The 26,059-nt window shown below is 41.4% G+C and overlaps 1 protein-coding gene and 1 long non-coding RNA gene across 2 annotated transcripts; one reads left to right on the forward strand and one right to left on the reverse strand.

The window, feature by feature from the left end:
- Positions 1-2,049: 2,049 nt before the first annotated feature.
- Positions 2,050-7,321, reverse strand: LOC139373444 (tapasin-like). Its single transcript, XM_071113939.1, has 8 exons — positions 6,895-7,321; positions 6,187-6,381; positions 5,671-5,919; positions 4,790-5,149; positions 4,244-4,567; positions 3,540-3,638; positions 3,374-3,402; positions 2,050-3,079 (listed from the first exon to the last, which is right to left on the reverse strand). The coding sequence occupies exons 1-8, from the start codon at positions 6,953-6,955 to the stop codon at positions 3,068-3,070; spliced, it is 1,329 nt and encodes a 442-aa protein (XP_070970040.1). The 5' UTR covers positions 6,956-7,321; the 3' UTR covers positions 2,050-3,067.
- Positions 7,322-7,327: 6 nt separating this feature from the next.
- LOC139373445 (uncharacterized) lies at positions 7,328-15,547 on the forward strand. Its single transcript, XR_011627573.1, has 3 exons — positions 7,328-7,461; positions 14,513-14,600; positions 14,866-15,547. It is a non-coding gene; the product is annotated as an uncharacterized lncRNA (long non-coding RNA).
- Positions 15,548-26,059: the final 10,512 nt, after the last annotated feature.

Below are 26,059 nucleotides of genomic sequence, written 5' to 3' on the forward strand. Positions count from 1 at the left end.
GAGACTCGTACGATAAATATTGATAGCATTAACATAAAAAAATAAGAAGAATGTGTATTTCATTTGGATTAAGTGATTAGGCGAATACAGTTGCGCTCCTTGCAACTGACAGTACAACCATATGGTTAAAACTAGGCCAACTCCAGCAGCGACGAGTTTGGGCTGAATACACTTGTCAGTCTATACTTGTAAAAAAATTAAAAAAAATAAAAAAATAAATAAAAAAGGCCATTCTTTATTGCCTACCTTGAGACTGTGTTCGTCCTGTGTATCTGCGTGTGTTTCAATCATTTATATATATATTATTATATATTATATATATATATATATACAGTGCCTTGCGAAAGTATTCGGCCCCCTTGAACTTTGCGACCTTTTGCCACATTTCAGGCTTCAAACATAAAGATATAAATCTGTATTTTTTTGTGAAGAATCAACAACAAGTGGGACACAATCATGAAGTGGAACGACATTTATTGGTAATTTCAAACTTTTTTAACAAGTCAAAAACTGAAAAATTGGGCGTGCAAAATTATTCAGCCCCTTTACTTTCAGTGCAGCAAACTCTCTCCAGAAGTTCAGTGAGGATCTCTGAATGATCCAATGTTGACCTAAATGACTATTGATGATAAATACAATCCACCTGTGTGTAATCAAGTCTCCGTATAAATGCACCTGCACTGTGATAGTCTCAGAGGTCCGTTAAAAGCGCAGAGAGCATCATGAAGAACAAGGAACACACCAGGCAGGTCCGAGATACTGTTGTGAAGAAGTTTAAAGCCGGATTTGGATACAAAAAGATTTCCCAAGCTTTAAAGGAGCACTGTGCAAGCGATAATATTGAAATGGAAGGAGTATCGGACCACTGCAAATCTACCAAGACCTGGCCGTCCCTCTAAACTTTCAGCTCATACAAGGAGAAGACTGATCAGAGATGCAGCCAAGAGGCCCATGATCACTCTGGATGAACTGCAGAGATCTACAGCTGAGGTGGGAGACTCTGTCCATAGGACAACAATCAGTCGTATATTGCACAAATCTGGCCTTTATGGAAGAGTGGCAAGAAGAAAGCCATTTCTTAAAGATATCCATAAAAAGTGTTGTTTAAAGTTTGCCACAAGCCACCTGGGAGACACACCAAACATGTGGAAGAAGGTGCTCTGGTCAGATGAAACCAAAATTGAACTTTTTGGCAACAATGCAAAACGTTATGTTTGGCGTAAAAGCAACACAGCTGAACACACCATCCCCACTGTCAAACATGGTGGTGGCAGCATCATGGTTTGGGCCTGCTTTTCTTCAGCAGGGACAGGGAAGATGGTTAAAATTGATGGGAAGATGGATGGAGCCAAATACAGGACCATTCTGGAAGAAAACCTGATGGAGTCTGCAAAAGACCTGAGACTGGGACGGAGATTTGTCTTCCAACAAGACAATGATCCAAAACATAAAGCAAAATCTACAATGGAATGGTTCAAAAATAAACATATCCAGGTGTTAGAATGGCCAAGTCAAAGTCCAGACCTGAATCCAATCGAGAATCTGTGGAAAGAACTGAAAACTGCTGTTCACAAATGCTCTCCATCCAACCTCACTGAGCTCGAGCTGTTTTGCAAGGAGGAATGGGAAAAAATGTCAGTCTCTCGATGTGCAAAACTGATAGAGACATACCCCAAGCGACTTACAGCTGTAATCGCAGCAAAAGGTGGCGCTACAAAGTATTAACTTAAGGGGGCTGAATAATTTTGCACGCCCAATTTTTCAGTTTTTGATTTGTTAAAAAAGTTTGAAATATCCAATAAATGTCGTTCCACTTCATGATTGTGTCCCACTTGTTGTTGATTCTTCACAACAAAAATACAGTTTTATATCTTTATGTTTGAAGCCTGAAATGTGGCAAAAGGTCGCAAAGTTCAAGGGGGCCGAATACTTTTGCAAGGCACTGTATATATATATATATATATATATATATATATATACAAGAGTATAGAGTGGTAGTGCATAAAGTAACTTCCTTCTCCATTCAAAAACAGTGCAGTTTGACAGACATCACATAAAACGGTACTTTTATCAAAAACGATGGATTACAACACACACAGAAAATAACACAGTGACACAGGACAAACATGTACAGGGTGGGAAGAATGTACATTTTTACAAGAATCCACTGACTTGAGACTTGATGCACACACTCGTCGCCGCTCAACTCCATTCTAAATCGTGGAGTTGAGTTTAGTCAGCTAGGTTATGACCAAGGAAAACGTAGAGTATTCACATCCTTGAGTCAAGTTGTGTGGAAGCAGAAGCACCCCTAATCAAAAGATCCTAGGATTTTCATATGATAAGTACTTCTTATCTACTTATCACATGACCAATAACACAAATTCAACAACGGGGAAAATGCTTTGAAGATTAAGAATTTATTACATCCCATCACAAATAGTCCTCATTTGCTCAAAGTTGTTGCTCATTCCTGGGAAATACACTAATCTAACAATTCTGATGTGGTGGTAGCAACATCAATAGCAAAAACAAAACATCACTATTGCCTATATACCGTCTATACAAGGCAAGATAAAATTAAATAAAACCCTAAACAAACTAAATGAAAACAATATATAAACACACTCCCAGGGAATTACTAATTCCAATTGAAAGGATTTAGTCTTATGTTCACCTTCAGAATCAATAGAAGAGCCAATAATGACAGGGTTCAATCTTTAATTCCAGGGTCAATTAACCCAATAGAACCCCTAATAACACAACACACAACTATCTACATCCATATGTACACACGCTCATGTGCACAAGTCTCTTGAGTTCTTCTACAGAGGAATTGACAGTTGTATAACTGTATTTAAATATGTCAATATTTAAATCAGTCACCCAATCAAATCTTTTTATTCCCCCGACCACTTGTTAGATCGTTCATTTTCAACTGCTGTCAGAAACTCAATATCTTCTTTCCGTGTACCACCTTCCACAAAACGGTGCACTTTTATTCCTGAAATTCCAGCTTTGTTGGTTCCATTACACACTCACCTGGGAATCCCAGGTGTTTCCACATTTACTTCACTTTCTGTAATTGAGAGAGGATAAGGATGAGCCCAAAGTGTGTAAACTAACAAAAAAAAGACAATGGGAGAAATCCAAGGGCCTACATAACAGATAATGTCATCATATTACATAGTAACCCATAGTAAATACATTTGATTGATTGACAATCCAGGGGCTGGAGTTTTAACTAGAGGGATACAGCTTGAGATAGAACCAATTTGGGCAAGACAGTGTTAGCTGGGAAATATACATAGACACATAGTAGTTACACTTAACTACAAAATATGTCTGACGACATTTACGAAAGCGCAATTACCTTCGCTTGTGAGTTAGTATCATCGGACCCTATAAAGGCAAGAAAAGATCAAGCATTAGATTGACACACAAGATCCAAATGAATTTGAAAGATCCAAATTCACACTGTAGCTTCACGGCTTCAACATATTTTTTTGTGTATCTTAGTTCAAACCGATTGTAGTTACCAGAGCTAAATGTCCAGGAGACGATCTTGATTAAACCATAGAGCCCCAGGGCCACGGCAACCATCGCCATGGAGTCTTCAATGGAGGGACCATTAACACCTGATTGGGATGAAGAGATAGAGTACATTTAAGACATACTCAGGATAAGTTGTGTTTTGTCAAGTCAAATGTATTTGACTTTTCAGATCAATGCAATTGCATATCAGAAATTATAACCTGGGCTGTTCAAGCCCTGAATGCTGATTGGCTGACAGCCGTGGTATATCAGTAGGTATACCACAGGTATGACAAAATATACATTTTTATTGCTCTAATTACATTGGTAACCAGTTTAAATTAGCAATAAGGAACCTCTGGGGTTTGTGGTATATGGCCAATCTACCACGGCTAAGGGCTGTATCCAGGCAGGTGGCGTTGTGTTGTGCAAAGAACAGCACTTAGCAATGGTATGTTGGCCATATACCACACCCCCTAGGGCCTTATTGCTTTATTATACTGGTAGGCCTAGAGACACTGCTATATGGACCCATGTATGGAATGTAAAGAACATTGCTTGAGGTAGAAATTGCCCCTAACCACAGATTGATTCCCTTACCCCAATCCTAACCTTTACCTCTACAGGGATACAAATATCAGGCTCTGAATCAGTGAACCCAGGAGCAACATCCATCAACTCAATGCAGCTCTATTAAATTATCTCTCACCGATGACATTGAGGGTGACTCTGGCCCGCCGGGTGCCTCCAGGATGGACGGCCACACAGGTGACCTCCCCTCCACGGCCAAGGTCCAGCTTGGCTGAGTCTAACTCCAGACGGGTGGTCTGGCTGTAGGTGTTGTCTGGGCCCTGCCTGTGGCCTGTCACGCTGCCCTGACCCAGGGGCCTGACCTTACCGTCAGGCCCTGTTAACTCCCAGTAGAACTCCAGGGAGAGGGGGAAGAATCCTGACGCCTCGCATTGCACCTTCACCACCTGTCCGGGCACGGAGAGAGGGAGTGGGGAGGGGAAGATGGAGAGGGACGGAGGCTCTGGGAGAGATAGAAGGAGAAATAGGAGTGAGAGAATGAGGTAAGAGGATGATACACATAAATGCCATGTTTTCTAATGTACTGTAAATGGAGTTACAGTAGTTATTACAGTGAATATACAATACATGTAAATACATAGTGGTTGAAATTCTACAGGTCTAAAACAAACATTGCAACGCTTTAGTATTGGCAGACTAATCAAGCGTATTCATCTCTCCTCACCTACAATCTCCAGCTCCACTGCCACCTGAGCCAGGAGATAGGGCAAGTACACCGTGCAGATGTAGGTCCCTGTGTGGCGCACTTCAGCTTCCTGCAGGATCAGTGAGGCATTTCCTGTCTCGTGCAGAGCCGTGAAGTCTAGCCCCGCTCCCTTTTCCTTGGTCTCTGCAAATCGGTCAGTCTTGCCGTCGTAGGCCAGGACCAGACGGCCATCGCCCCTGAACTGGTAGCGCCACTCCACGGCGAAGCCCGAGCCAGAGAGAGGAGAAGAGGTCTCCGCCCAGAACCCACAGTCTAGAACCACCGGTTCCCCGAGTCTGGAACGGACCAAAGGGGTTCGACTGGACACACTGAGCACCACTGGGAGAGAGAGAGGGAGGGGTAGGAGAGATTAAACTTTCACACTGCTTTATCTGTGACATTGCGTAGTAATAAACATCACTGGATTCTATACTTCTTCATGGCATATGACAAATTCATTTCAATTACTTTCTTTTCAATATTTTACAAGTCAGTTAAGAACAAATTCTTATTTACAATGACGGCCTACACCGGCCAAACCCGGACGACGCTGGGCCAATTGTGCGCCGGCCTATGGGACTCCTAATCCTGGCCTGGATTCGAACCAGGGTGTCTGTAGTGACGCCTCTAGCACTGAGATGTAGTGACGCCTCTAGCACTGAGATGCAGTGACTTAGACCGCTGCGCCACTCGGGAGCCCCAGTTAATAATAAGTCATTATCACTGTGGTGTTGGTAACTGTATACAATTTTGATTAGAAGTCCATATTTAACACTTGTAATGGTTAAATACAACAATCTGACTTTAACAACCCTTGCTCAAGAAGAATGTAATTATTTTTCAATCATAGGGCTCTTTACCAGTGGGTTCCTTGGTTGCCGTGGGAGCACGCATGACACTGGACAGGGCCAGCTGTCCGTCCAGGCCCTGTAAGGCTGCAGAGTACCAGTCAGCTTGCAGGTAGATAGGACTGTGGGCAGAGTCAGTGAGCGGGACTGCCCATTGAACAGTGGAGGGCTGGGGCATGAAGGGGTTTATCTCACACTGTGGTTTATGGACTAAGCCCTCTGGTGGGTGCAGAGAGGAACTGCAGAGGATGGCTGCTGGGTCTGATGAGAGAGAGGGAGATTTGTCTGTAGAGGTGGTCCTTTCAATGAAATAACATTTATTTTTCTGAAACGCTCTGCCTAAAACGACAACACTCTTGTAGTCTTGTATAACTTAAATGAGAGGCTTGGTGTTAGAGGATGGCGAATTGTTGAGCTGTAACACCAAATTGACGGAGTGCACCTTTAACAGCGACTGGTTTGTCATTCAAATCCTACATAATTTCTAAAGAGATTGTCCTACATAATGTACAATGTATAAGTACTGACCAGTGATGTAGTAGACTCTATCATGGCTGATGTCTGCAGATGGTCCTTGCTGTGACTTGGTTTGTTCACTCTCTGGGTCTGTATTGATATACAGCAGTGACTTCTCCTGAATCATTGCAGCAGGGAATCCCCCACCTCGACCTGGTTTCTCCTGGACAAACCAGCACTCCAGAACTGGACAGCTGGTCCCATAGACTGGAAGAGAGAAGGAGGAGAAAGTTGTGTGAATATGTGAGACCGTCAATGTGGACAGGTGAGAAGATAAAACTACTGTAGATTAGCTTGGTAAGAATAGATATGAAAAGGCAATCAAAAGAGCAAATGGAGATGCTTAGTATTCAGACAGTGAAAACAAAAAATATTGTAAGTCCCTATTACTGTAAATCTCTATTATTGAACTGTAATACATTTTAAAAAGCAATTGCATTCGTATGAATGCATATTTGCTGTAAGGCTGTTTATGTGTGCTCGTCATTTCACACAATGATCTAAATGAATCCACCAAGTGCAATGCATATACAAGCGACAAAGTAAAAAGTATCACAGATCAATGCAGATTAAGTAGATACGGTAGCAGCAGTTGTTTCAAATTGTATCATATATTAAGTCATGTTCAATATTCTTCAATATATATATATATTTAAAAGCTACACCACAGATGCCGGATAGTTGAAAGGAAATACACGGAAGAAAAGTCGATCATTTTACCTTGTATGAAGTAAGTAAAGGCGAGAAACGATAGCTTGTAAATTGTTGAAATATTGGCCATGGTTGTCTTCGACAGTGTTATCGACTGTTCTGGTGTAGTTTGGAGTTGTTAAAGCATGGAGAAATATGATTTTGTCTTCGGACTTCCCCAGTGGCCTGCAGAAACTGCTTTCACTTTCATTTTTCAGGCCGACATTTGCATAGCTAGACGAGGCATAGATAACGATAAACCATCACGGTGTCCAATATTAGGTTAAGTCAATACACTGGTTTTATGAGGCGCAAATTGCATGAACATGTTGTGAAAAATAAACTGTTTTACAAACTCAAGAGAGCTTCGTGCACAACATGATTTGCCCCGCAAAGAAATACGACGACGTCACACATTGCAGAATGCACACTCAACACTAGATGGCGCACCAACACTGACGTTACTTTCAAACGTGCCCCAGCGTGGTCAAGATCACTTGATTTCTTTGAAACTGGAATCTGGGAACATGCACACCATTGGAGGTTATACCTGGCTGGCTGCTCCTGTTCGAAATTACGAACGTCACATGGATTTCGGTACAGTGGCATTAATTAATAAATGATAGGTCATTATTTTATGAAAGAGTTAGCCCCTGGCTGTCTTGTATTTCCAGTCAACAGGTGAAATCTGCTACCTTTTAAATATAACATTTAAATAGCTTGTTTTTCATTCTTCCTGAATTGGAATGTCACAGAGTTGCCTGATTGTTTGCAGAATGCAGAGAAACAAGATGGCAAGAAGGAATAGGGGTAATCTGATCCAAGATTTGTTTGTGGTGAGGGAACTTCTACTTTGATGTCGAGGGACGGAGTAGGGTGAAGTTGCCCTAAACGCTGATCTTGGGTCAGATTTGCATTTTCCCAACTAATGGTTAAGGTTTGCAATGGACGAGGGGAAGCTGATCCCATATCTGTTCCTAGAGGAATCTTTACCCCAGAGCGACAGATACCCAAAAGTCAAGTGACTCATCATGTGATTTCTTTGAAACAGTAGTGAGGAGAGTTACAGTCTACATATAGATGGCACTGTGGCATTGTTTATCCTTCACTGTAGCTGTTTTTTTGACTCTTTTATTGTTCATTTCAGGGACTTTCCATTCACAAACGGAACTTGCTTTGGTTATTCCCGTCACTCACATACCAGAACACACTGGGAGTGGGCAAGAATTCCAGAACACATTTTCATTGGGGAGAGAAAATGTGAAAATATGATCAAAGATGACTTGGTTGGATGTGTAGGCTTGTTACTGTAGTTATGGTCAACACGTTTTCAGCTGGCTCTGTTTTAGTTCTTTCAGTAGCCTAGTCTTAGTGAAACAAAAACACTTTTTAATTGAAAAGAACGTGTCAATGTAATAGTCCTACATCCCACTCAGCAGTATAAATATGAACAACCGTGTATAGGCTACTAGAACTAGATGATGCTTCAGTGTGTCGGCCATCTTATGATTGAGGATAGACACAAGATGGCTGCATACTGACGCTCTTATTGGAAAGGGTGTGGGACTTACCTCAACACTGTTTGACTCCACTTTCCATTGCATTTCTATACTATATGATTTTATTGCTGTTTTTTTCAAACCATTTCCTATCAAATGGAGCTAGATCCAACACAATGTACATCCTTCAATGGCTCCCATCCAGTATGCCAAATAAACCTCCATTGACCTTAGCCTGAGATAGCTCTATTGTGTCATCCTCCCAAACCACAAGCCCTCTGAGAACACTATAGGAAGAATACATTGTTTCTCCTCTTTCACATCATCCTCCCATGTCATTGATTTGAGTCAAGGCCATTGTAAGAACTAAACCCACAGCAGTAGATTGCGGGAAGACCTCCCTGTATGTAGGCCTACCACAAAACGCTTGCAGGTTATCTAGATTGTCTTAGATGAGAAAAAGTGCATTCGGAAAGTTTTCAGACCCCTTGACTTTTTCCAAATTTTGTTACGTTACAGCCTTGTTTTAAAATTGATTAAATCAATACAAATCTTCATCAATCTACACACAATGCCCCATAATGACAAAGGGAAAATAGATTTTTTGACATTTTATTAAATCTATTAAAAATAAAAACAGAAATACCTTATTTACCTAAGTATTAAGACCATTTGCTATGAGACTCGAAATTGAGCGCAGGTGCATCCTGTTTCCATTGATCATCCTTGAGATGTTTCTACAACTTGTTTGGAGTCCAAATTCAATTGGTTGGACATGATTTGGAAAGGCACACACTTGTCTTTATAAGGTCCCACAGTTGACAGTGTATGTCAGAGCAAAAACCAAGCCATGAGGTCGAAGGAATTGCCGTAGAGCTCTGAGACAGGATTGTGTCGAGGCACAGATCTGGGGAAAGGTACCACCACATTTCTGCAGCATTGAAGGTCCCCAAGAACACAGTGGCCTCCATCATTCTTAAATGGAAGAAGTTTGGAACCACCAAGACTCTTCCTAAAGCTGACAGCCCGGCCAAACTGAGCAATCAGGGGAATGGCCTTGGTCAGGGAGGTGACCAAGAACACAATGGTCACTCTGACAGAACTCAGAGTTCATCTGTGGAGATGTGAGAACCTTCCAGAAGGACAACCATCTCTACAGCACTCCACCAATCAGGCTTTTATGGCCACTCCTCAGTAAAAGGCACATGACACACATCTCTGGTCTGATGAAACCAAGATGGAACTCTTTGGCCTGAATGCCAAGTGTCACGTCTGGAGAAAACCTGGCACCATCCCTACTGGGAAGCATGGTAGTGGCAGCGTCATGCCGTAGGGATGTTTATGAGCTGCAGGGACTGGGAGACTAGACGAGGGAGAGATGAACGGAGTACAGACAGATCCTTGATGAAAACCTGCTCCAGAGCGCTCAGGACCTCAGACTGGGGCGAAGGTTCACCTTCTAACAGGACAATGACCCCTTAGTACACAGCCAAGACAACGCAGGAGTGGCTTTGGGACAAGTCTCTGAATGTCCTTGTGTGGCCCAGCCAGAGCCCGGACTTGAACCCAATCTAACATTTCTGGAGAGACCTAAAAATAGTTGTAAAGCAACGCTCCCCATCCAACCTGACAGAGCTTGAGAGGATCTGCAGAGAAGAATGGGAAAAACTCCCAAAATACAGTTGTGCCAAGCTTGTAGGGTCATACACAAAAAGAGTAGAGTCTGTAATTGCTACCAATGGTGCTTCAACAAAGTACTGAGCAAAGTGTCTATTTGTTTTTTGCAAAAAAACATTTTTTAAAACAATTTAATCAAAAGAATAAGGCTGTAACGTAACAAAATGTGTAAAAAGCCAAGGGGTCTGAATACTCTCTGAATGCACTGCAAATTACTTTATTATCAATTGTCACAAAGAGACGGATGTGTCTTTTTCCTTTATCCCAATACATCTGATATACAGGGCCTTCAGAAAGTATTCACACCCCTTGACTTTTTCCACATTTTGTTGTGTTACAGGCTGAATGGATTCAATTTAGGTTTTGTGTCACTGGCCTACAACACAATACCCCATAATGTCTAAGTGGAATTATGTTTTTGGAAATTTCTGCAAATTAATCAAAGATGAAAAGCTGGAATGTCTTGGGTTAATAAGTATTCAACCCCTTAGTTAAAAAAAGAAAGAAATTGTAATGTTTTTTTTTACCCCTTTTTCCTGATATCCAATTGGTAGTTAAGGTCTTTTCCCATCGCTGTACCTTCGGTACGGACACGGGAGAGGCGAAGGTCGGGGGCCATGTTCCCTTCAAAACACGACCCCGCCAAGCAGCACTGCTTGCTTAACCGGGGAGCCAGCTGCACCAATGTGTCAAAGGAAACACCACACAGTGGGCGACCGACGTCAGCGTGCACTGCGCCCGGCTGCCACTAGGATTCGCTACAACGCGATGGGACAAGGACATCCCAGCCGGCAAAACCCTCCCCTAACCCGGACGATGCTGGGCCAATTGTGTTCCACCTCATGGGTCTTCCAGGCTGTGCCTCAGCCCGGGATCGAACTCGGATCTGTAGTGACGCCCCTAGCACTACGATGCAGTGCCTTAGACTGCAGCACCACTCGGGAGGCCAAACTCCTTTGTTATTGAACACCTAAATAAGTTCAGAAAGAAAGATGTGTTTAACAAGTCACATAAGTTGCATGGACACATTCTGTGTATAATTATAGAGTTTAACAATTTTTTAATGACTAACTCTTCTGTTCCCCACACATACAATTATCTGTAAGGTCCCTTAGTCTAGCAGTGAATTTCAAACATATATTCAACCACAAAGCCCAGAGAGGTTTTCCAATCCTTCGCAAAGAAGGGCACCTACTGGTAGAAGGATAAAAAAAAGCAGACATTGAGTATCCCTTTGAGCAAGGTGAAGTTATTAATTACACTTTGGATGGTGTATTAATACACCCAGTCACTACAAAGATACAGGCATCCTTCCTAACTCAGTTGTCGGAGAGGAAGGAAACCACTCAGGGATTTCACCATGAGGCCAAAGGTGACTTTAAAACAATTACAGAGTTGAATGGCTGTGATAGGAGAACACTGAGGATGGCTTAACAACATTGTAATTACTCCACAATACTACCCTAAATAACAGAGTGAAAAGTAGGAAGCCTGTACAGACTAAAATATTCCAAAACAAGGCACTAACGTAAAACTGCAAAAAATGTGTCGAAGAAATGAACTTTATGTCCTGAATACAATGCGTGGTTGTCTAGCAATGATCAACAACCAATTTTACAAAGCTTTAAGAATTTTTAAAGAAAATATTGTACAATCCAGGTGTGCAAAACTCATAGAGACGTACCCAGAAAGACTCACGGTTGTAATCGCTGCCAAAGGTGATTCTAACAGGTATTGACTCAGGGGCGAGAATGCTTATGAAAATGAGATTTTTCTGTATTTAATTTTCAATATATTTGCAAAGATGTCTGAAAACATTTAACCTTGTCATTATTGTGTAAAATGTGTAGAAAAAAATCTATTTAATCCATTTTGAATTCAGGCTGCAACAACAAAATGTGGAATAAGTCAAGGGGTATGAATACTTTCTGAAGTCACTGTATGCCAGAGAATGAACTGTCAACACTGTCTGTCTCTCTCTCTCTCTCTCTCTCTCTCTCTCTCTCTCTCTCTCTCTCTCTCTCTCTCTCTCTCTCTTTCTCTTTCTCTGTCTCTCTCTGTCTGTCTGTCTGTCTGTCTGAATGTCTGTCTGTCTGTCTGTCTGTCTGTCTGTCTGTCTGTCTCTCGCTCGCTCGCTCTCTCACTCTCTCTCTCTCTCTCTCTCTCTCTCTTTCTCTCTGTGTGTGTGTGGTTATGATCAAAAGACCTTTGGGTTCGGCTAGGTATGGGGGGGTATGGACATGAGTATACTAGTGTGTGTATGGGTGCCAGTGAATTGTGATTATTTACTATAAGAATGTTATTATGAGAATTTGATTTTATTATTTTATATTTTCTTTCATCACCCCCCCCTCTCTCTCTCAATTCAATTCAAGGGCGTTATTGGCATGGGGAACATATACTAACATTGCCAAATCAAGTGAAATAGATCATAAACAAAAGTGAAATAAACAATAAAAAGTACAAAAGGGAAAAATAAATAAACATAAATATGGGTTGTATTTACAATGGTGATTGTTCTTCACTGGTTGACCTTTTCTTGTGGTTGTGGCAAAAGGTCACACATCTTGCTGCTGTGATGGCACACTGGTATTTCCCCCAGTAGATATGGGAGTTCTCAAAATTGGGTTTCTTTTAAAATTCTTTGTGGATCTGTGTAATCTGAGGGAAATATGTGTCTCTAATATGGTCATACATTTGGCATATTAGGAAGTGCAGCTCAGTTTCCACCTCATTTTGTGGCCAGTGTGCACATAACCTGTCTTCTCTTGAGAGCCAGGTCTGCCTATGGCGGCCTTTCACAATAGCAAGGCTATGCTCACTGAGTCTGTATATAGTCAAAGCTTTCCTTAAGTTTGGGTCAGTCACAGTGGTCAGGTATTCTGCCGCTGTGTACTCTCTGTTTAGGGCCAAATAGCATTCTAGTTTGCTTTGTTTTTTTGTTAATTCTTTCCAATGTGTCAAGTAATTATCTTATTGTTTTCTCATGATTTGGTTGGGTCTAATTGTGTTGCTGTCCTGGGGCTCTGTGGGGTCTGTTTGTGTTTGTGAACAGAGACCCAGGACCAGCTTGCTTAGGCAACTCTTCTCCAGGTTAATCTCTCTGTAGGTGATGGCTTTGTTATGGATAGGTTTGGGAATCGCTTCCTTTTAGGTGGTTGTATAATTTAGCGTCTCTTTTCTGGATTTTGGTAATTAGCGGGTATCGGCCTAATTCTGCTCTGCATGCATTATTTGGTGTTTTACATTGTACACTGAGGATATTTTTGCAGAATTCTACATGCAGTGTCTCAATTTGGAGTTTGTCCCATTTTGTGAATTCTTGGTTGGTGCGGACCCCAGACCTCACAACCTTAAAGGGCAATGGGTTCTATAACTGATTCAAGTATTTTTAGCCAGATCCTAACTGGTATGTCGAATTTTATGTTATTTTTGATGGCATAGAAGGCCCTTCTTGCCTTGTCTTTCAGCTCATTCACAGCTTTGTTGAAGTTACCTGTAGTGCTGATGTTTAGGCCGTGGTATAGTTTTTTGAATCTGTGCAGAAGATCTAGGTGCTGCTGTAGGCCCTCCTTGGTTGGTGACAGAAGCACCAGATCATCAGCAAACAGTAGACATTTTACTTCAGATTCTAGTAGGGTGAGGCCAGGTGCTGCAGACTGTTCTAGTGCCCTTGCCAATTCGTTGATATATACGTTGAAGAGGATGGGGCTTAAGCTGCATCCCTGTCTCACCCAAAAGCCCTGTGGAAAGAAATGTGTTTTCTTTTTCAATTTTTACCGCACACTTGTTGTTTGTGTACATGGATTTTATAATATCATATGTTTTTCCATCAACACCACTTTCCATCAATTTGTATAGCAGACCCTCATGCCAAATTGAGTCAAATGCTTTTTTGAAATCAACAAAGAATGAGAAGACTGTGCCTTTTAGTTTGTTTGTTTGTTTGTCAATTAGTGAGGGTGAATACGTGGTCTGTCGTATGGTAATTTGGTAAAAAGCCAATTTGACATTTTCTCAGTACATTGTTTCCATTGAGGAAATATTTCTCTCTCCCTCTCTCTCTTGCTCTCTCTGAGGACAACCTCAGAGTTCCATGAGTGATTTTTTTGTTGTTTACATTTAACTATAAACAACGTGAGCAGGTCTGATTGTCAACAATAGCGAAGCAGGTATTGTGACGCAGAACAATCTGGGAATAGATTTTTCGTGAGGTGAGTTGGTGACACAGTACCTCAATAGAACTATTAGGAGCTGGCAGGGTGAAAAACGCCCTAAAATAAGGCCTGTTTTTTTGTGATCACTTCAAAACTCGACGGAGAGCAACTAGGAAATATGGTCATATTATGAAACTGGGCTCCACGGTGGATGCAATGAACTGTCTTTTATCAGAAAAAAGCATTGTTAAAAAATGTCATGTGTCCTGCCTTCTACTAGGGATGTTCCTAACATTTCCTGTTGTTCTGTTTTAGTGGACTCTCTGCCACAGAGGCTTCCCCAAGCAACAGAAGTTGCAACAGAGTCTGAGAGGGAAATGGCAGAAATTGCACAGTCTAACAGGTACACCATTGTATCAATTCTCTAAGCATAGAATGTCAGTATTGATTAGAATTTGTTGTCACATCTGTCAATGTTTTAATGTTTTAGAAACACTGGATACCATTAGAGATTGTGCCAGAAATGTCAGTGTCACACTTGAGAGGCAATATGTTGCAATTCTCCAGCAACATACAATTGCAATGTATGTAATTAATTTCAGATGACTGAACAAAGTTATTTTTTTACATGCATAATTCCCTGTCTCATCCATTGTTTTTATTTTCAGGGCATAGCAGGAAAGTGGCGATGGAACTGTTGTTGGTCAGCTTGTGCAGATCAATAGGTACTTCCTCAGTTTGTAACAGTGAAATATTGTTAGATCAATGAATATAATTGCTCTCCCTGGTAAAAGTATTTAGAACCTTTCCGATGACCGAAAAGGCGTGGAGAGGAGGAACAGCATCCCCCATCGATGGTGCCCCACCAGCAGTCGCTTCAACTCAAATCAGTTCTATGATATTTCTCGGTGGGCAAACACAATAATAGATTTTATTCTTTGCTGATTCTGAACTTGTTTCGTTTGGTAATGGTCGATTGTCGGATGGTAATAGAGTAATTGTATAGCAGCTCTTGTCATTTTTCAATGTTTTGCCTTTGTCTATTTGTTGTGTGTTTCTTGTTTATTGAACATGTCCATTCTGTTTTAATGTATGTCATTGTATTCCTGTCCTTTGTTTAAAATGTAAGCATCTGTGGACATTTCTTTGTAATTGTTAGATGTGAGCCTGGTATACCCCAACCTGAGTCGAATGGAATAGACAGGTTTGCTTCTTCCAAGGTATTGTGTTTTCATTGGCCTGTTAGTTGTGGAGTTTGTATATCAATTTAGATAATTTTGTAAATATTGTCATTTGAACATCTATATCACCATTGTCATCTTTAAATAAAATAATTACTTCTACACCTGATCCTACCTGCCTCCTGCAACATTTAACTGTCCAAAAATGGATTTAGCAACTAAGGATTCTTGCTTTAAGGGTTAAGTGTGTAGAGAAAAAAATAGAGATGTAGACTTCTGATAAATTGACTTTACTGGAGAGAGGAGACACGAGGCCATGGTATGGTTGAAATGTAATAAATCATTATTCTGGGTACATGCATTTATTGGGCCATTCCTCGAGGGCCTGATTGGTGTCACAGTTTTGCTGCAGCCCCAGCTAACACACCTGACTCCAATAATCAACTAATCATGAGCTTCAGTTTAGAATGCAATTTGATTAATTAGCTGTGTTTGCTAGGGATGGAGAAAAAGTGTGACACCAATCAGGCCCTTGAGGACTGGAGTTGCCCACCCCTGATTTAGGGCCTAAATTCAACATGCAAGAAGCAAGAGCAAGTTAATCCTACATCTTAGATGTAAGGGCATAGTACAAAATTAATAGCATGGCATTTCCATCTACAGTTGGGTGTCAAAAGCTGTGGCTAAAAATAATTGTATTCTTTACAGTGTACACTATGTTTAAACAAACGGCAGAAGGGGTTAGAACTACAATTTCGGCGCCATTTCCGGTCGCCGCCGCTGGACACAATGCAACATGAAACAGGGAGTTGTAGTTCACAGAAAGCATAGGTGTATTCGAACCATTGTACTTCCTCAGCACTGAAACATTGTGACATTTTGGGTTTTGGAATCCCAATCATGGAACACCCCTTAAACATATTACATAATGTTCTCACTACAATCTAGGACTTATAGTGGTGAACTTTATTTTTTATAAACAGGCCTATAGGCTTTTATCTAGGGCATAACATACTCCTCAGTAAACTTGGGAAACAGCTTGATTGTACAACTCGAAACGTTTAATGATAAGAATATGTACATATTTGATTGATCAGAGGGGTTATATACACACATGTCAAGCCAACAGGCTCTGGGCGAATTTAGGTCAGAGGTGTGGTGTCGTGAAGTGTTGTCTCACTTGAAGCTAACTGCTGCGTGCCTGAGTGACCCGAGATAGAAGGGAGTTCAGTATGACCATTTGAACTCTGACTCTCCTACTGTACCCGCTGATGATGGAACAGGTTTAAGGTTATTCAATCCGCATCGCTGAAGTTCAGCTTTACAGCGTGACTGAAATTGAAAGGAAATGTTCCCAAATCAAATTTTATTGGTCACATACACATGGTTAGCAGATGTTAATGAGAGTGTAGCGAAATGCTTGTGCTTCTAGTTCCGACAATGCAGGAATATCTAACAAGTAATCTGACAATTTCACAACAACTACCTTATGCACACAAGTGTAAAGGAATGATTAAGAATATGTACATATAAATATATGGATGAGCGATGGCCGGACGGCATAGGCAAGATGCAGTAGATGGTATAGAGTACAGTATATACATATGAGATGAGTAATGTAGGGTATGTAAACATTATATAAAGTGTAATTGTTTGTGACTAGTGATACATGTATTACATCCAATTATTAAAGTGGCTAGAGATTGAGTCTGTATGTTGGCAGCAGCCACTCAATGTTAGTGATGGCTGTTTAACAGTCTGATGGCCTTGAGATAGAAGCTGTTTTTCCGTCTCTCGGTCCCTGCTTTGATGCACCTGTACTGACCTCGCCTTCTGGATGATAGCGGGGTGAACAGGCAGTGGCTTGGGTGGTTGTTGTCCTTGATGATCTTTTTGGCCTTCCTGTGACATTGAGTGGTGTAGATGTCCTGGATGGCAGGTAGTTTGCCCCCGGTGATGCGTTGTGCAGACCTCACTACACTCTGGAGAGCCTTACAGTTGTGGGCGGAGAAGTTCCCGTACCAGGCAGTGATACAGCCCGACAGGATGCTCTCGATTGTGCATCTGGAAAAGTTTGTGAGTGTTTTTGGTGACAAGCCAAATTTCTTCAGCTTCGCTGTCTGTGTGGGTTTGTCCGTGATGTGTACGCCAAGGAACTTAAAACTTTCCACCTTCTCCACTACTGTCCCGTCAATGTGGATAGGGGGGTGCTCCCTCTGCTGTTTCCTGAAGTCCACGATCATCTCCTTTGTTTTGTTGATGTTGATCGTGAGGTTATTTTCCTGACACCACACTCCGAGGGCCCTCACCTCCTCCCTGTAGGCCGACTCGTCGTTGTTGGTAATCAATCCTACCACTGTAGTGTCGTCTGCAAACTTGATGATTGAGTTGGAGGCGTGCATGGCCACGCAGTCGTGGGTGAACAGGGAGTACAGGAGAGGGCTGAGAAGACACTCGCTTTCACGGTAAACGCTGCATATGTCAGCTCAATCTGAAATTACCTATTCATTTCTATCGCCTATGTCTCAGCTGCGATTCTGTCTGCATTTTCTGATTAATCAATTCTAGTTGCTCCATTGTTCATCATAATCTTTATTTAACTAGGTAAGTCAGTTAAGAACAAATTCTTATTTAAAATGATGGCCTACCCCAGCCAAACCCACACGATGCTGGGCCAACTGTGTGCCGCCCTATGGGACACCCAATCACGGCTGGATGTGATAACTCTTGCAATGAGACGCCTCTTGCAATGAGATGCAGTGCCTTAGACCCCTGCGCCACCCGAGAGCCCAAAATCACCACTACGTTTTGGTATTACGACATTGGATTGTTTTAAATAATTTATGTAACAAATAGGCTAAAATCTGACATCGTTACGGAGTGAACTACAAATATGGTGCTATTTTGTAGTTTTCTTTCCTAACCCTAGCTCGGTTGATCTTCTTTATCAATATTTTCATCAATATCATTACAATTGATGTGTAACATGAAATGTACCTTCATTAATACCTAAATAAAATTGTACCGCATCAGCACATGCAATTTCAAGGTTTTAAGTGCACTTAAAAAAAACTAATGGGTCATTAAAATTATATGTCAATCTATTCATGATTTACAAATCATTAAAGTGTGGTTAAAATGTACCTTTGGGGAGCGCCACTGAGCCCCCCCATGTGCCCCCGAGTTATGGGGTTGGAAAATTATCCCAAAGATGTATTTGTGCCAAACCCCAAGTCTGAGCTACAAAATACAAGAAAGTCTGTTTTTGCATACATGACCAGATCTGGCTTGATAAACACATAGGGCATTACTGCGTCAAAAGCTGAATAATAGGTCAAACAAGTATTTCAATGTAAATATAAAACCAAAATTATATCGACAAACTAACAAAAATACATGATTTCTGTATTATATTATATGTGTAGCCATTGAACCCCCTATAGCCTATACAGGCACATTACCATAGGCCCTATATGTCTATTTTAGATATTGCGTGACATTGATCCACTGAATTGCCATGATATGTGTCTTTTGATGACGTTTGCCAAGGACAAGTAGGGCTCAAGCAGAAGGTCACGTTTTTCACCCGCATAAATTGCCTATATGCTGCAGCGCCATATGATGCAAGCAGCCTAGCACCATACATGTTAGAACATACACTTATTTGCATGGTTTTAATATAGGCTATGTTGACATATAGATGTAGGTCAATGTCCAGTCATATCCTATAGATTTAGAGCCTAAGCAGATAGATGCACCTGTCGCATCCTTGTCACGCCCTGGCCATAGAGAGGCTTTTATTCTCTATTTTGGGTAGGCCAGGGTGTGACTAGGGTGGCCATTCTAGTTTCTTTATTTCTATGTTTTCTGTTTCTATGTTTTGGCCGGGTATGGTTCTCAATCAGGGACAGCTGTCTATCGTTGTCTCTGATTGGGAATCATACTTAGGCAGCCTTTTTTCCCTTTTGTTATTGTGGGTAGTTGTCTTTGTTAGTGGCACTATAGCCCTAGTAAGCTTCACGGTCGTTTCTTTGGTTCTTGTTTTGTTGGTGACATTTACAATAATAAAGGAAAATGTACGCTCACCACACTGCACCTTGGTCCTTTCCAGGAAGACGGTCGTGACAACACTTGTGTTTTGTATGTAACACTTTCCATACCCAACAGGAGAAAACCAGGAAAAACATTCAGTAAGATAAAGGGTTTTCTGTACAAAAATGAAAGTGGCTCATTCTTTCAAAACTCTAAACACAAAGACAAAAACACATGCAAAATGTAAGGAAGACACTAGGCTGCATCCTGCCTCCTATTGTGGTCTGGTCACAGCACCTCATCTACATCACAAGCTATGTTCTTCCTGGCTAAACAGCGGGGAAACAATCTTCTGGAGTGACGGATCCAGCCGTCGAAAGCCCCCACATCAACTTCACCTCATGCATCCTCCATTGCCTGGAGAAGAGGCAAGTGTGCGAGGGGATGGCGGTCATAGACCTTCCATCGCCATGCCGGAAAAAACTTTTCAATTGGGTTTAGGAATGGGGAATATGGTGGGAGGTATAGAACAATAAATTGTGGGTGGTCGATGAACCAGTTGCGGACCAGAGCAGCCCGGTGGAAACTCACATTGTCCCAGATGACAGCATACCTGGTTCACTCTGGTCCACCCCTCTGCTCGGCTGGAATGAGGATGCCATGTAGTGTGTCCAGGAATGTGATGAGAAGGGCGGTGTTGTAGGGACCAAGGTTGGCGTGGGGATGGAGGACACCTTGCTGGCTAACGACTGCACATGGTGATATTCCCTCCACGCCGTCCAGGGACATTCACAATGGCCAATAATGTTCCATTCCCGTCCCTTTCTTTTGTCTAGGTTGAAGCCAGACTCATCAATGAAAATATTAAATGTGCTGAATTGCAATGGCATCCAGCTCCAAGACTCTCTGAAACAGACAAGACAATGTGTGACATAGACCCAGAGCAGTCAATATGGTGAGGCACAATACACTGGGTCACAGTGCTGTAATGTGTCTATACAGTGCTGATATGATAGTAAATTCACAGTATAGTACTGACTTGCACATATTCATAGCGCTGTTCTTTAACCCTCTCTGAGTTTCGCTCAAATGGCAACTTATAGACCTGTTTTAACTGGTTTCGGTTGCGCTGTAATACACAGTCCAAGCCCACCTGGTGAATGTTATTGAATATTGTGTTGTCTGCAATTATGTGGTTCTGGATTTTTCTCGTAGTCTAATGGTATTGTTTGCCACCACCATGTTCACAATAGCGGTCTCCTGTTCTGGTGTGAACAGCCGGTGTCTTCCACCATGGTCTTGCCGTATCTCAGTTCTGCAGAAGATCCACAAATATGATATGATTGGTTACAGTAAACTAAGATAATCTATTTTCTTGCAATATGAAATTACATTACTGTAACATTGGCCAACAATCACTGAGTAACAACATAGGCCTACTGATATGTTGGACTGCAGTATACTACAGTATACATACAGAAAGAGCATAGTGTAGATGGTAGGTAACCTACCGGTTGTCATTTCTGAATGTATGGATGATAGATGTAACCGTGTAGCGGTTGGGCTGAACTCTCTGCCCAGCCTCCCTCATACTCAATCCATGGTTAGGCACATGGTCAACCAATATGGCCCTGATCTCACCTGAGACAACTGTCCTTCCTCATCCTCGTCCTCCTCATCCTCTTACTCTCACTCTCACTTCTTCACCTGCTTCACCATTGACTTCCATTTTCCTCCAAAACAGGAGAGCTCATCTGTGGCCTTTTATAGTGTTAAAGCTCAGATTGTGCCTCTGTTGTGCCTAATGTAGAGAACTGTGTGTCGTGTTTTGCAAAAAGTGTGATATAGAATTGAAAACTGAGTGTAAAGCAGGAATTGTGCTTGCAATTTAACAGACTTGGTTTAGGGATTTGGTACATGAGTTTCAGGTTTCGGTGATTGCATTTCATGTTCTAATTTTAGTGTGTAAACAATTGGGAAAAACTGTAAGAGCTCCATACTGTATGATGTTACATGGTCAATCGTTTTAGAGATTTTGGCAGTACGTCCAACCGGCCCCACGTGTAACCACACATTCACACATTCACACTAACATTAACACACAATGTCCTGCTACCCAGCCGACAAAGATTAGGGGACCCCGTGAGACTTACTCCCCATCCTCCCCACCCATCCTAGACATATTGTACAGCCTATGGATATACATAATTCTAATCAATTTCATACTCAGACATATTGTATGGCTTCAGGGTGGAATATTCTAGTCATTCATATAAACTCCATCAACAAAGGTATAGACAACAATACAGCACCCGAAGCAGCCACAACTGTCAGTAAGAGTGTCCATGATTGAGTCTTTGAATGAAGAAATGGAGATAAAACTGTCCAGTTTGAGTGTTTTTTGCAGCTCGTTCCAGTCGCTAGCAGCAGCGAACTGAAAAGAGGAGCGACCCAGGGATGTGTGTGCTTTGGGATGTGCGTGTTACAGTATATGTGGAGGATGAAGGCTGCAGTAGGTATCTCAGATAGGGGGGAGTGAGGCCTAAGAGGGTTTTATAAATAAGCATCAACCAGAGGGTCTTGTGACCTGTATACAGAGATGACCAGTTTACAGAGGAGTATTGAGTGAAGTGATGTGTCCTATAAGGAGCATTGGTGGCAAATCTGATGGCCGAATGGTAAAGAACATCTGACATGGTGGTGGGGTTATGTATGGGCAGGCATACGCTACGGACAACGAATACAATTGCATTTTATCGATGGCAATTTGAATGCACAGAGATACCGTGACGAGATCCTGAAGCCCATTTCCGTGCCATTCATCTACAGCCATCACCTCATGTTTCAGCATGATAATGCACGGCCCCATGTTGCAAGGATTTATACACGATTCCTGGAAGCTGAAAATGTCCCAGTTCTTCCATGGCCTGCATACTCACCAGACATGTCACCCATTGAGCCTGTTTGGGATGCTCTGGATCGACATGTACCACAGCATGTTCCAGTTCCTGTTCCAGCAACTTCGCACGGCCATTGGAAAGTGGGGCAACATTCCACAGGCCACAATCAACAGCCTGATCAACTCTATGTGAAAGAGATGTTGTGCTGCATGATGCAAATGGTTGTCACACCAGATACTGGCTGGTTTTCTGATCCACGCCCCTACCTTTTTTTTAAGGTATCTGTGACCAACAGATGCATATCTGTATTCCCAGTCATGTGAAATCCACAGATTAGGGCCTAATGAATTTATTTCAATTGACTGTTTTCCGTATATGAACTGTAACTCAGTAAAATCTTTGAAATTGTTGCATGATGAATTCATAGTTTTGCTCAGTGTAGTTAGCTGTAGTCATAGTACTGGCATATATTATGGTATTACAGTACTGTATCGGCCATTGGAATCTTGTTAAAGCAGTGTGAACCCCCCCCCCTCATCAAAAAGACCCCTACAACTTCGTTTTGGATACGCGTTTCTTTCTTGTTTTGGACTTTCTGAATAATTTGCATATTGGTATTGTATTGATATTATATTACTACACTGTAGGAGCTAGAAACACAAGCATTTCGCTGTACCTGCGGTAACATCCATTAATCTGTGTACCCAACCAATAAACTTTGACATGATTTTTTACATACAGTACATCTCTGATCTTGTCATTATCAGATTTTTTAAAATACTTACTGTGAAGTAAAATTCTAATAGTCTTCATCACAGTAGTACATTTGAGTATACAGTTGAAGTCGGGACTTTTCATACACCATAGCCAAATACATTCAAAATTCTTGACATTTAATCCTAGTAAAAATTCCCTGTCTTAGGATCACCACTTTATTTTAAGAATGTGAAAAGTCAGAATAATAGTAGAGAGAATGATTTATTTAAGCTTTTATTTATTTCATCACATTCCCATTGGTTCAGAAGTTTACATACACTCAATTAGTATTTGGTAGCATTGCCTTTAAATTGTTTAACTTTGGTCAAGCGTTTCGGATAGCCTTCCACAAGCTTTCCTCAATAAGTTGGGGGAATTTTGGCCCATTCCTCCTGACAGAGTTAGGTTTGTAGGCCTCCTTGCTCGCACACGCTTTTTCAGTTCTGCCCACAAATCTTCTATAGGATTAAGGTCAGGGCTTTGTGATGGCTACTCCAATACCTTGACTTTGTTGTCCTTAAGCCATTTTGCCACAACTTTGAAAGTATGCCTGGGGTCATTGTCCATTTGGAAGACCCATTTGCAACCAAGGTTCAACTTCTTGACTGATGTCTTGAGATGTTGCTTCAATATACCCACATAATTTTCCAACCTCATGATGTCATCTATTTTTTGAAGTGCACCAGTCCCTCCTGTAGCAAAGCACCCCCAACAGGATGCTGCCACCCCCGTGCTTCACGGTTGGGATGAGGTTCTTCCCCCTTTTTCCTCCGAACATAACAGTGGTCATTATGGCCAAACAGTTATATTTTTGTTTCATCAGACCAGAGGACATTTCTCCAGAAAGTATGATCTTTGTCCCCATGTGCAGTTGCACACCGTAGTCTGGCTTTTTTATGGCGGTTTTGGAGCAGTGGCTTCTTCCTTGCTGAGTGGCCTTTCAGGTTTTGTCGATATAGGACTCGTTTTACTGTGGATGTACAGTGGGGCAAAAAAGTATTTAGTCAGCCACCAATTGTGCAAGTTAACCCACTTAAAAAGATGAGAGAGGCCTGTAATTTTCACCATAGGTATACTTCAACTATGTGCCAGTATGTTTGTGCTATCATGCCAAAGAGTTGGTAAGAGAGCAGAAACAGTACCCAGGCTATTATAAAAATATATTTTGTGTGATTTATTTTTCTATGTAACTGTTAGGTTGAGGATTACAATCATAAATGTGTATATACGGTTGATTTACCATCTGATGACATCACACCTCATCAGATACTGTCCCCTTCATTCTCTGGTACACAGGCTATACTGTTGCCCTCACAGTTCATCTAGTTACTTGACCTTTGACCCCTCAGGCCAGACATCAACATGGCTGTTAAGACACAGTTACTGTTATCACTAATCAGACATGTATGAAAAGAAAACACACAACTACAACCCTCATTATAGTTCACCCATGGGAAGCAATATGGCAGACAAGGCAGATCTATGTCATAGACAGGATCTGAATGACCAGTTGTCTACTGGAGAAAGACTAGTGAACTGGTGTAGATTATGTAAGCATTATTGATGCCTACCTATCAGTGGTTCTCAAACCTCTCCCTAGGAACCCCTATAATTAAATGTATTCATCAGTGTCACCATTAAAACATCTCAGTAGTCAATGACATTTACTTGCACTTTCTCTTTCAACTTATGTTTCTCAGTTCTGCCTGGTGCCTGATGACATTGTAATTCTTTCATCTCCTATTGGATCATAATTCCTCCACTGGTGTGTTTTCATGTCATCTACTGCATCATACCCAACAGTCACTCATTTTTATTTTTTATGTGTGAAATAAACATAACACCATAGCAAACATTTGGTGACTGTATTGGCAAAAAAATGTAATTATACAATATATATAATTAAGTGATCCTATTAAGCTTCTAATGTCATTCAAAATGCAATCTTGCTGAAATATTTTTCTACATCCAATTAACAGAAGAAATCAGATGCCTAATAAGGGAAGCTCACCCTAGATCGATAACTAGGGGAAACTTCACCTGACAGACACCAACATTTAAAATGACTCATCATGTGATTTCTTTGAAACAAGTAGTGAGGAGAGTTACAGTCTACATATAGATAGATGGCACTGTGGCATTGTTTATCCTTCACTGTAGCCTGTGCGACGGCTGGTTTGTCTCTTATTGTTCATTTCAGGGACTTTCCATTCACAAACTGAACTTGATTTGGTTATTCCCGTCACACACATACCAGAACACACTGTGGGAGTGGGCAAGATTTCCAGAACATGGTTCCATCTGGTAGAGAATGTGTAATTATTGGTGAACAATAAGATGAGACCTGGTTAGTGCTGTAGTTACTTTACAACATGGTCAAAGAGTTCACATCTATTATCTCCTGCCACTGTATTTAATTTAGTATATACGTATTTACACAGAGTGAGACAAAAAACCCTTGTTGAATAGCGAGATTGTATGTTCATGACAATAACAAACAAAGCATATTTATCAATGCAAAGCATCCCACTCAGCAGTATGGATGTGAACAACCATGTATAGGCTACGAGAACTAGGTGATGCTTCAGTGTGTCGGCCATTTTATGATTGAGGATAGATAGACACAATATGGCTGCATACTGACGCTCTTATTGGAAAGGGTGTGGGACTTACCTCAACACTTTTGACTCCTCCCACCTCTGTATGTACAAGGTACTTACCATTGCATTTCTATGTTGTATTCTTTCTTTTTTTTTAACACATTTTGCTGTGTTTTTCAATGTGATAATATAAAACCATTTCCTATCAAATGGAGCTAGATCCAACACAATGCACCTCCTTCAATGGGTCACATAATTATGCCAAATAAACCTCCATGGACCACAGCCTGAGGCCGTGTCTAGACTTGACAGTTCATGCAGCTTTATTATTCTGATCATAGAGTTCTGATCATGGAATTCCGAACGTATCACACTCCTACATTTATATGTACC

The sequence above is a fragment of the Oncorhynchus clarkii genome, chromosome 18 (assembly GCF_045791955.1).
Source record: "Oncorhynchus clarkii lewisi isolate Uvic-CL-2024 chromosome 18, UVic_Ocla_1.0, whole genome shotgun sequence".
Classification (NCBI taxonomy): Eukaryota; Metazoa; Chordata; class Actinopteri; order Salmoniformes; family Salmonidae; genus Oncorhynchus; species Oncorhynchus clarkii.